Here is a 12,036-nt window from a genome sequence, read left to right as displayed (position 1 = left end):
AGATCTTTGTGGAAAATTATTAGGCTGGTGTCGTCTGCAAATGAAAGAGGAACAGTAAATTTTGTAACATTTATAACAATTTCCTGTTTATCTTTTTCAGCTAGAAATGCTTGGTTTTGATTCACTATCTCCCTTGTACAGGAAATGCTGGCTGTGGTCTGGTCTCTTGTTTATAAGTCGTGAACGCTGAGCAGGCTGCCACTCAGAAGATGTTGTCGGTTTGGGGTTTGTTACTGACATGTGCTTCCGCCTCTGTCTCTGCAGGTAAGTCAACTTTGTAGATAAAACTTCATAATGAATTAAGCCTGCAGATTTTAACAGATGTTTTCTCTTTGGGTTTTTCAGACAGTGTGCACCTCGAGGCTAGAGAAAACCTCACCATCAAGTGCTCAACTGTAGATTGTGAAGTAAAAGAATTTTATGGGGGGATGTATCTTTACCGAGACGATGAGAAAGTGACTTACTTTGACTATAAAACCGAAGATCCAAGCACGGGTCAATTTTCTGCTAATTCAGAAAATAATAACCAAAGAATAGTGAAAACAGGATCTTTTGATGAACACTTTATTACAATCATCAATGTTACTGTCAATGATTCTGGTTTCTACCGCTGCGTTGCCATGTACACTAAACCCCTAAAGTTTAGGGCATCATGCAACGTGTACAGAGTGAACATAGTTGGAGACACAGGTATGTATGAACGGCACAAATGGCACCAAAAATCTTTGATCAGCATTTTTTAGTACAGTTTATGTTTATAAATCAAATTGTCGGGGGAAGTGAGCGTAAAAAAGTAGGGGGAAAAAATTCCAGCATTTGGCCAGTTGGGTCAAGTGTTACTCTTTCAATCCATGCTCATTATAAGAGATGGTGTAAGTAATTTCTATAACTGTGCAACATTTTCTTTTAACAGATCGAGAGGTGTGCACTCCTTCATCTCCTGTTGTGCCAGAGTGTCCTCCAGCTGCCCAGCCATTCCTGGTCATTATTATCACCGCAACCGCCAGCATTCTCATCACCATGATTTTCACCCTCTGTTTGATCCCAAAGGTAAGCTGACACATGCTCAGTTCATTCCACTGACCGATTCACACACACAATAATGCCCTTTAGCGGTGCCTTTAAAACTTATGGAATACTGATACTAAAGAGTGTTTAATGTTGTCAGTTGTATTCTATTGTCTGCTCTTGTGGGGGTTTAAATTCAACGCAAAGACCTCTGTTTTTCTGTGGTGCAGGACAGATTCATTTGTTGTCCTGGACCTAAATCCAAATACTATGGTAAAAAAAATATAGTTTCTGAGATTGGTTTATTTTATTTTTTTGCCCTAGAAAGTCAATTTCTATGGTAAGAAAAAAGTTGAGGCATTGTAAGACACTTCTATAATTCAGTGGTGGAAGAAGGACTCAATATTATTAAGTAAAAGTACAGATACAGAACCAAAAATGCACTTTTAAGTAAAAGTATAAAAGTATGCATTGTAAAATGTACTTTATGAGTAAAAAGTGAAAGCATTTAAGAGTTTAATGTGCAGGATTTTTTTTTTTGTCAAATCATTTGAATCAAACCAGGCCTTAAACCACTAACAAACAGGAACTCTTAACCAGCCACAAGGTCTAAAGGAGTAAACCACTAAATCGAGTCTAGAGAGGCCACTTTCAAAATGAAATACTTTTACTTTTAACCCAATTTTAAAATGTAGTGGAGTAGAACGTACAGATACAGGCTTTAAAACACATGTTAAATACAAGGCCCTCGGGCCAGATGAAGTAAGTCTCTACCCATTCTAGGCCACAGTCCTTTACAATATATGTGTCCAGCGACCTGCCATGGGGGCTGAATTTCGGCCCACGACCCAAACGACTTTGACACCCATGTTCTAAAATGTAGTGAAGTAAAGTAAGATTACCTATAATTTGTACTATTTACTTGTACTTTTTACTTTGTTGCTTTCCACCACTGCTACATTGGTATCACTTTATTTTACACTACCTTGATATATTGAACCTAACTAAATTTAGTACAATGTAATGCACTCTGTAACAACCTGTAATAACTTGTACCTATGTAGTACGTACACAATGGAATAAATTATATCAGTACTTTGTAAGTACATCATGTAATAGGATACGAGACCTTTAGGGTTAGTGATTAAGATTAGAGTTACAATTATGTCTCATTACATGATGTACCTACAAACTAAACATATTATTCCATTGTGTATCTAACCCATAGTTATAACTTATTACAGATTGCTACAAAGTCCATTACATTGTACTAAATTTTGTTAGGTATAGTATATCAAGGGTAGTGTAAAAATAAAGTCTAGTAGCATAAATCGCCGCATAAAACACAGAGCAGCAAATTCCCAGACACACAGACGAAAACAGACATAGAGATGAATAAGTACATGTGCTCTGTTTTACATTAACAGATAAAGCACTGGAGTCGCAGCAGAGATTCAAGAGATATTCAAGTGCCTTCAAATGATTTTGTTTATGAAGTTATGACAAGAGACGGCTTCAGACCAGGCACGGAGCAACCTCATCGACCAACTGCACAGGGAGGGCGAAGATGATGCAATGAGGAAAATGGTCAAGTGCCCTCCATTAAAGCTGCTGGAGCCCCTGACATTTCAGATACATTACTTTCTGAACCTTTGCCTTGCTTTACATTTGTCATTGTTTTAACGTTAAGACAAAACAGACAAAACAAACAGATTTTGATAGAACACTGCCATTTACCTTGTGATCACTAATGCCAACATCTCGTTATTGATATACAAAACAACAGTACAATCCAAATCAGAGTTTGTTTCAATCTTGTAAATCTCAATTCATGACTCCAGCAGTGATAAGTCAAAATCAACCTCTCTACTGTAGATCATAGGCTCTGATTTCTTGCCTGTTCACTAAAAGCTCAAGTTATATTTCTTTCTTTGAATTGAGTTTTTTTTTTTTTTTTACCTTCCATGCCAAGTGCAATTTTCAGTTTTTTCTCTCAATTTATCCTCAAGTAATGTGTGTTATTTGTAATGTGTGTTATTTGTCACTGTATGTTGAAATTGTGGTGGAAAAATAAAAGGGCTTGTATCTGTCAGATTAGGTACTCGCTTTTTGATTCTGCAGAAGCGTTATCTGTGTAACTGTGGCGAGGTGAGTCAAACGGGTGCAGGAAATGCTTATCATAGTATCTCTCCAAATAGGACGAGTGTGAATAATAACTGCTGTGTCAATGTGTTCTACAAATTCTACACTATACAAATGCTAGTGTTGTACATGTTACTTGGTCTAAATGGATGTCTACTTTAATAGACCTTTGATGTCTGATTTGTGTAATAAAATCATCTTGAGGGCACGTTTTGTTGTCCTTGTCTACCCATTGTCTAGTGTGACTTTTTATATCTTTCAACATTAACATTGATTGACCTTTTCTCCATGACTTCAAACCAGTTCAAAACCACTTAAGATTTCCTGTGTTTAGTTTCGAAAACAAACACGTGCTAAGAAATGAGGACGACCACCACTCCACTTTAAACCACAACACACGTCAAGCCATTGCTGAATGTCAGCCACACTGGCGTTTTCCATAACTGCTGTTTTGACTTCATGCGCAATTCGTCGTCGGACCGCTAGAGAGCAGCAGTGCGCGCGTTGACCTCGTTTGGCCCTAGTCCTCTCATCTGTGGTCATTTGAAGGTTGGACAGCGTGCAGCCTAAGTGAAAATGTACAAATATCCTCTCTAAAAATCAAATCCACTTTTTTTTTTTATAGCTTATATCAGATTTGAACAAATATAGTAGTTTCCAAGGAGGAGCTGCATAGAGAACATATAAAACAGAATAGGGAATATACGATAGCCCAATAAATGCACCAATTTCCTTTAGGCTACATCAGTAAAACCACAAAAGCAAATAAAAGCAATATATAGAAAAAGCTAATAAAAGCAATAGCTCAACATAAAATAGCAACACAATAAAGTCACTGAGAACCACACAGCCCACACTGTTTGAAGCCAAAGAAAAAATAAAATAAAATACGTTCTTAAGCAAGAGTAAAAGCAAATAAGGGTTTCGTTTGGTATTCATTCATTGGAGTTTAATTGGCAGTTGTTCCTGCAATAATAATCCACGCAAAATGTGGGACACGCCCCCTCTCCTTCTCTTGAACTAGTTTACGCACGGGATCTCGGGAGTCGTGGATGCGTCCCGTTTAGTCTTTATCATAGCAGAGCGACTCACGGCACAGCTCCATCTGCAGTGGTGTCTTTTGTGCCAACCACTGGCGCCAACACGCACGATCCTCTAAAGGCGCACAGGAGAGGGAAAGTCAAGTCAAATTAAATATACCATTTTTGTTGTGTTAAGTATTGAAGAATCGTCACTGTCAGAGCATGAAGAAAACCGCCAATACAGGTAAGTTCATTCATCTGCAATTGGCTCGTAATCGTCCACGTCAACTGTGATGAAGTTAAAATCTATCAAAAGTTCATGAACGTGGAACTTATGGTTAGGCTATATTTTTATGTTATCAAATCAAACAATGAAATGATCACTCGTTACAGATAGTATTTTTTAATATTGTTAATTAATTAATGAATTGTTAAACTGTTTTGCACTTTGATGCTGCTTACATCGTGTGATATGTTCCTGTAGCTACTTGTCTTGCGATACAATCCAGTCATGTTTCTAATTTTTAATGCCATCAGATCACTTTACTTTGTTGTTTTCCCATCTGTTGTTTTTTTTGGTTTACTTTTTGTTGTTACTTGTTAATGCTTGAAAGAGCAGCACCCAAGGGAGCCTGAGGGGGCCCCTCTGGGTTCCCCCTGACTGTTTTGAAGCGCATCAACATGATTTTCTCTGTCTGGTCTTCATGGTTCATCTGGCCCCTCTTGGCTGTGCTCTCCCTGAACTTACTGTTGGTGCCTTCCTCCAACGTCCTTGACTGACAGTTGGGCATATTTTGGCAAGAATCAATCAGTTGTGTGTTATTGGTTGTTTGTTTGGCTGTGTGTGGACCCATCTGCACGCTCCCCTCTTGTCAGAGAACACAGACCAGACTCAGGGGAGATGATGCGCTCTAGATAAAAGCGACAGAAAAGTGGCACAAGTTGAGGCTACTGTGATAATAACCTTGAGGGAAAATAGTTATCAATGTGCCAGTACAAACCAAAGTCTTCTATTGTTCTTCACTCTTCCATGCTCCAACGTGTGACCTAAAGATTAGAAATGTGACATTTGTCTTGGGGGCCTTAGCTTGTCACTCTCTTGTCAATCTTGTCTCTTCCTGACAGAGTTATCACTGCACTTCCTCTCGCTTGACCACTCTGACTATCTTAACTGAGTTAGTAGTGCTTCAGATTGTTCACAATAGTATGGCTGTAACCAGAAAATAACTTTACTATCTGCTATAGTCATTTCCATTTCCCATGGGCTGTCTGGAACTCTAAATACAAGAGTTATACAAAACACAGCAATCTACATTATGAGGCTCATTGGTTCACATTGCTTTCAATTTCTTTTTGAGATTACAATTATCAGTGACATACATATATGTTTTCAGATTCCAATACATATTCAATCCTTAATGAATGGATAGGTTTTGGTTCAAACATGTACACAAAGGATGAGTATATAGAAGAGGTCCTCCATAGGAAATGAGAACTCGTCACCAGTCAAAATGGTGAAAGAAAATGGTGCTCATAAGAGAAGAAAGTAATGTAACTGAAAACCATCTATAAGTAGTCATGTTATATTATATTATATATAACAGCTGGTAGTAATCCTCTGCACCAACTAAAATGTTCAGTCACTAAGAGTGCATTTTACTCATCAAGCCTCTATTTAAGCAGTAATGTGACCCATAATAAACAGAATAACCAACAGAAGAGGATGCACTGTGCCTCCTCCTCTTTTCTCTTTACATTGTCTACGCATGAGAGGTCCCAGTCAGTTGCGCTATATTCATCACAGCTCCTTTCATCAGCTCACGACTCATCCTCAGCTCCCTGATGCTCTGTACAGGACCACCGCTGGGGGATATTTGCATAGATTTCATGGATTTCTTATAATCGTAGAGTAGATGTAAAGCCCGATTACATACATACATATGCTATACTGAATTAGTGCAGAACACACTTACACTTCTAAAATACTTTAAGCGTGAATATTATCACAGAAGCTCCAATGTACACACCAATAGTCACAAGCGGTTTGTGGTAGTCTCAATGCTCAACTGAAAAAGAGAAGGAACAAAGTAGTAAAATAGAGTCCCATCTTAAATAAATAATCAAATAAAATTAAATATTACGCTATTTCTGAATTGGAAAAGCAGACTACACCGTAATACATTGCTTATACAAAAAGAGTTGTAGACTATTTTCACATGAATAGGTAATGCAGGTCCGTCAGCCTTTATAAATAACCTGTTGATTTTACATAGGTCCTTCCGTACTCCAGCCTGTGATACCTGCTGTGAGGTGATTTATTGACATTTAGTTAGTCATTTAGACACAACACTGACCTCAACACACTTCCTTCCAACATGGCCTTTCTCAAAAGCCATGACGCTGCAGCATCCATCATGTGGTTCATCCTCCCACAGACCCCCCCAGTGTAAGTCCCTGAAGCTGCACAAGAGGAGACTCAATACTTGTCTTTATTTCACTTTAACAATGGCCCCTCAGTGACACCAGATCTGGATTCCCTTCTGTCTGACTCATGCACTGGCAGCCACCTCTCTCGGATAGTCCTTGTGCTAGTAGAGCAATCTTTGATTAACTCAGAGAAGCAAGAGTTGAAATAATCCTCGTTAAAATACTGCAGATAATTTACATTTTTACCGTAAGGCTTTAAACATGAAGGTTTCTCAAATTACTTCACCTTTTCCTGTTAAGCTTTCCAGTGCAGAGCGTGATCTTTCATTTATACCCACTTTCCTTGATGAACTGATTGGTCTTCGAAGAGAAAGTATTTGCAGTTAGAAAGTTGCAAAGGCTGTAATTATTCAGATAACAAAAACGTTAACCACATACTTTAGACCGCTAACTCGCATGTTCAGAAATGCATGATTCTTGTATTAGTTTAGCAGTTAATTGCTGTTTTTCAATGCGCGGTTGTGACCATTTATCCCTTTACCCAGAAATCTAGTTTTGATATGGAATCCGATGGTTAACTCTGCTGGTCAAGTTTCTTTATAGAACGTGGGATTCCGGACTATGCTTAGAATATGAAGTATTTGTCATGGTTTTCCAGACTAACTTGGGCAGCGGACAATAACGATCCATCTGAAACAATAGAAGCACAGACTGGAGACAGCTCTACATTTGTTCCATTCCCTTATTATTCTATAGTGCATGTGTTGAGGCATGACATCACCCGGCAGTCGGAGGTGTGCTGAAAATAGCCGTGGTGATGATGACGTGTGCTCAGTGAAGCCAGCGGGCCGGGGCACTGCTGTGTACACTGACGAGCAGGCGGCCAGTCGTGAATGATTCGCTGTGTGTTCGTTAAACAAACACCTGATGTTACATGTTCCACTGGGACTTTTCTGCTGTTTATAATGAGCTGTTAGCATGAAGCTGTTTACAGACCACGGTGTTATTGATCCTTCCATAGTTATGAGTGCACTCAATCTTTGTCATCTGCAAGTTGGAAAATGTTGAATACAAGCTCGTTGGTTGTTTACAAAGTTGTAGTTAAAGGGATATTTCAGGATTTTTAAACTATAATAATAATTCTAAAAATAATTCTAAAATATTTAGGTTGGTTGTATGTGAACAACCAGTGTACACGACCACCAACCATTTGACCTTTGCATACAGAAAAGCAATATATATAATAACCAATGTCTTTCTAAAAAACATGCTGCCTGGCTTTCAATGGAGGGAAACAATTAAAAAGAAAACCTCCATAAAGGCAACGCCAACACTGTTAAGTCTGAGTGTCAGTGTCAGCTGAGCTTAGAGATATCCAACTGAAAAAAGTGGTTTATTATACCCAGCTTTAATCACATTGGGCTAATATTAGGCTAATCTGTCTTTATTCACCATAATATGGTAAGGATTTCAAAGCCACACTGCATAACATTTCAGCCAATGGAAAAAAACAAAACATTTATTTTATTCTAAATATTTTTTATCGTCAATAAATGCCTAAAAAATGACCAACCAAACGTGTTTTTGTTGTTAGCACCTCACGTCTCCTAAAACCTGACCTTTAACTTTATTGGGAGGGGGGACGTCTCCAGCTCGTGTCCATGGAGGTGTTGACTAAAGACAGCCAAATGTTTGATTTAAAGCAACTATTCCACATAGCGCCACGATCTATGTGCACTTATCGACTCTACCCAGGACACGCTTTTGTTTCCACTACACGACACAACCGCAGTTGTTGTGGGCAGCGCCCCCACAGAGGAGCACACTGTACAGATTGTCATAAAAGTTTTGTAAGCCGCGATGAGAACAAATGTGGAAAAATGCTGCCTTCTGGTGAGGGTCATGGAATCATTCAGAGGTGCCAAGGCTAATAAAACAGAAAAGAAACCGCCAAAATACGAACTATGAAGGTAAGCTACATGCTAATGTTATGCTAACACCAGCTAAAGTTGCGCTAACAGCGGCCAAATGCTAATGTCGGCAAAATCCCCTTTTAGATTTTTTTTATGAGGTGAAATATTAAATCCGTATGACCTGCATGAGGGTTGTGATTGCTGTCCACTCTCTCGTTTGCCAGTCAGAGCCCAGCAGTCTGTTTCATGTCACATCAGTCACGGATTAGCGTGCTATGGTCACAGCCAGAGGTTGGTCCCACAACGTATACACCCGGTCAGACCGGTTTGGCACTGGCCTCTGCTATGGAAAAGCTCGCCAAACCAGGTTGACCATGCATTGGGCTGAGTTGCGCCTGCCTGTGGAAAAGAGACTTTTGTAGATTAAGGCGGCATCCAAATCCATTCTCTGATTACCCACTGCAAAAATAGCATTAAAGAGGGGGTATTATGCAAAATCGACTTTTTCAAGCTTTACATCATGTTATTATGTCATTCCCTCATTAAAAACATGCCTGAAGTGTTGCCTTGGCACATTCACGTATTTTTGGGTAATCTGTAAAAACTCTGATGGCAGCCATTTTAAGGATAGCTTTGCCTGAGTCCTCCTAGGAACGCCTCCACCTCCTGGAGACGCCTCCGAGCTTTTGTCACCAGCCGAGTAACCAATCACTGCCTCTCAGCAGAACCCCCTCCCCACTGATGCCACAGACAGCGTGTGGAGGGGGCGTGTCTGAAAGAGCCAGAGGTTCTTAAAGAGACAGAGGCCTATTTCAAGACATTCGCTACAGCCATTTTGAGAGAGCAATTTTATACAAGGCAGTTATTCTAATTTACTGCATTTACAGACCAACAGGAGGTTTCGTCATCATTGTAGTGTGCTATAGACTGGTGCTATGTGACTGAAAAAAGCATAATGCCCCCTCTTTAACTGTGTCGAGCTGGTCTTTAGGATCATGCTTTGTATTGCGGGCAACAGTATAATCTAAAATGTTACACAGTGTGCCATTAACTATTCAAACCACAACTAGATATAATGTGCATTCACTTATTATAAATTACATATATACAGTATTAGTGTCTGGACTGCTCAGTGTAGTGCATGTGGTATCTATGTGCAGTGTGTATTCCTGGTCCGTGCAGAGTTTTTAAACATCAGGAGTTTGGCATGCTGATTGCAGAGGTCTAAACCACACTGCACCACAGGAACTCTCTGTCTCCCTCTCTACTATTCCACTTGTGCCATCACTCCATAGGCTGGGCCTAATTTGCAGAGGTGAACTCAGCAGGCTTCCAGGCTTATGGCCCTGTGATAATCAGGCCAATCACATAGCTGGGCTCCTCTCATCCATGTCTACCTTTGACTCTATGACTTAATGCGCAGTTAAGCACGCAGGATATTAAAACAGTTGAGCTCAGTGAGATCCATTACTCACACATATAACAGTGGACACAGAGCAGCACTCATTTGACAATTTGCCAGTTGTGGGGTATTCTTTTAGTGATTCTGTTGGAGGTCAGTCAAAGAACATCCTTAGCTCTACTTCTTTACTGTTGTGACATTTGGCATTGTGACCGTAGTAGCAGAACTAACAGATAATCCTAAACCGGTTTGTGGCACATTTTCGGGTTGACTGAAACATAGACTGTGGATGTTTGGACCAATGTTTGCACAGTAGAAATGTTTTTGCTCAGAAAAGCTGAAAAAGCTGCGACATTTATTAAATAGAAATGTTTTCAAATATGTGGTATTTAGCAAAAAACATAAACACCTCTCCTTTAAAGAGGTGCAGCCCACTTAAATTCTTACCAAAAGACCCCTATTTTGTGCCAGGCATCTGTAACTCAAAGGATATCCCATATTACATAGCATTCCAGCAGCTGCCTCACGTCTAATGGGTACCTTATGGTCATCAGGGCAGAGCCAGCTGAGCTACCACAGCCGGGCGGGACGGACAGACCTGCAGACTGCCTCACCAGCACTTTTACAGCCTTCACATAGTCTACATGACCCCAGAGAGGAATTACTATAGTCTGGGAATAAGAAAATATATACTGTAGTGACTTTGAAGACTGGGCAAGGAAATGTGTGTTTTATTTGAATTGTGCTGTTTCTGGGTTATCCATAATTGAAAATTGGATTTTGATAATGATTTAGAGGTAAGGATTTGGTGCCTAATTTCAAAATAAATATATAATTACATGTAAGCACATGTCTCTTTCTGCGGGTGGGGAAGTTTAAATTTCTTTTTACATCATCTTTCTTTGGACCAGCCTTTGGTATCTTCAAAACCGTGTTCCCCCGTGCATTTGGATATGGCCATTGGAAGTGGTTCTAAATTTGTCTCGTGTAAATGGGAGATGTGAGGAGTTGTGTCATTTGCCTCTGCCCCGGGATGTCGTGGTTGTGGGACTTGCTCAGAGAGGACAGTGCCTCTACTCCTCGACCCCTGTTTGGTGCATGTGTGTTGTAGTTTTTAATGGTGATGTGAGGAGCGCTATGAGCTCAATAGTGATGTCATCTCTGTGGCCGGCAGAGCTGCACGTACACATCCCCATTTCCCCCATCTACACTTTATCCACTGTGCGGTCTGATCAGATCGCTTCCGTTTTTATGGGCTTATTTGGCTTATTTTTGGTTTAGTCACCCATTGCTTCAAGCCAAGCAGAGAGTTTCAATAGAAGTGACACCGGTGGATGTTGAGTAAACTGCAGTTGGTTGCAATAATTAAGCAGAGCCACAATTTAATATCAGCTTTGGTCCTACATGTTGGTCTATCTCTAATCTAGGTATTGTTGTATAAATTAGTAAAAAGTTTTAAGATGATCTAAAATCAACATATTGTTTGCTTACATAATTTATAGTAAGTACTATACAGTAAGAGACCTCTACACTAATGGGGCTTTATAGTCTCTATATGTAGATTACCACTCTTTACAATACATGACCTATATTCCCATACAAGCAAATTACCATCACCCCTCATTTGCTTCCACATCACAACCTTATCTCTCGTCTCTCTCCTGCCCCATCTTCCGCTTTTATCTTTGATTTTCTACTCCTTCATTGTGCACTGCTGGCCTTTAGGCTTTCTTTTACGATTGGCTGGCATGCTGGTGACTTTTTTCACTATTTGCTGGACTCTTATATAACAAAATATAGCATGTCTGAGTCACGCGATTGGCCTGAGGTCACGCTTTAAAGTGACGGCTTACATTAGTGAGCACCCTCAGGCCCTGTGTCCTCTCTTAGTCAGTGTTCGGGATCAACTGGGTCTTTTTTAGGTCCAAGTTTGCCCCGCATGAGTGAACGGGTGCACGTGGCTGTTTGTGCCTCATGACCATCTGCCTCATCAGCTGCAAATATAGGCTTTATACTGGTTGTATGGATATGTATGTCAGCAGAAGTAGCATGCACATGTCTTAGATGTACTGTTGTTATGGAGGAATTTGGCTCATAGAATATGCTTGGTTTGAATTTTGAA

General features: G+C 39.9%; 1 protein-coding gene and 1 long non-coding RNA gene across 2 annotated transcripts in view; both read left to right on the top strand.

The window, feature by feature from the left end:
• The first annotated feature begins 639 nt into the window (after positions 1-639).
• Positions 640-2,954, top strand: LOC306960718. Its single transcript, XR_013792696.1, has 3 exons — positions 640-690; positions 914-1,050; positions 2,436-2,954. It is a non-coding gene; the product is annotated as an uncharacterized lncRNA (long non-coding RNA).
• Positions 2,955-4,240: 1,286 nt separating this feature from the next.
• septin9b (septin 9b) overlaps positions 4,241-12,036 on the top strand; it is a 63,764-nt gene continuing 55,968 nt past the window's right edge. Inside the window, exon 1 of the mRNA XM_079554334.1 lies at positions 4,241-4,416. Within this exon, the coding sequence (XP_079410460.1) occupies positions 4,395-4,416 (22 nt within the window). The 5' untranslated portion in view covers positions 4,241-4,394. The remainder of the gene's footprint in view (positions 4,417-12,036) is intronic.

Source organism: Gobius niger, assembly GCF_951799975.1.
Source record: "Gobius niger genome assembly, chromosome: 3".
Lineage (NCBI taxonomy): Eukaryota > Metazoa > Chordata > Actinopteri > Gobiiformes > Gobiidae > Gobius > Gobius niger.
The sequence above is the reverse complement of the archived record's forward strand: the minus strand, read 5'-3'. Positions and strand labels throughout refer to the sequence as shown.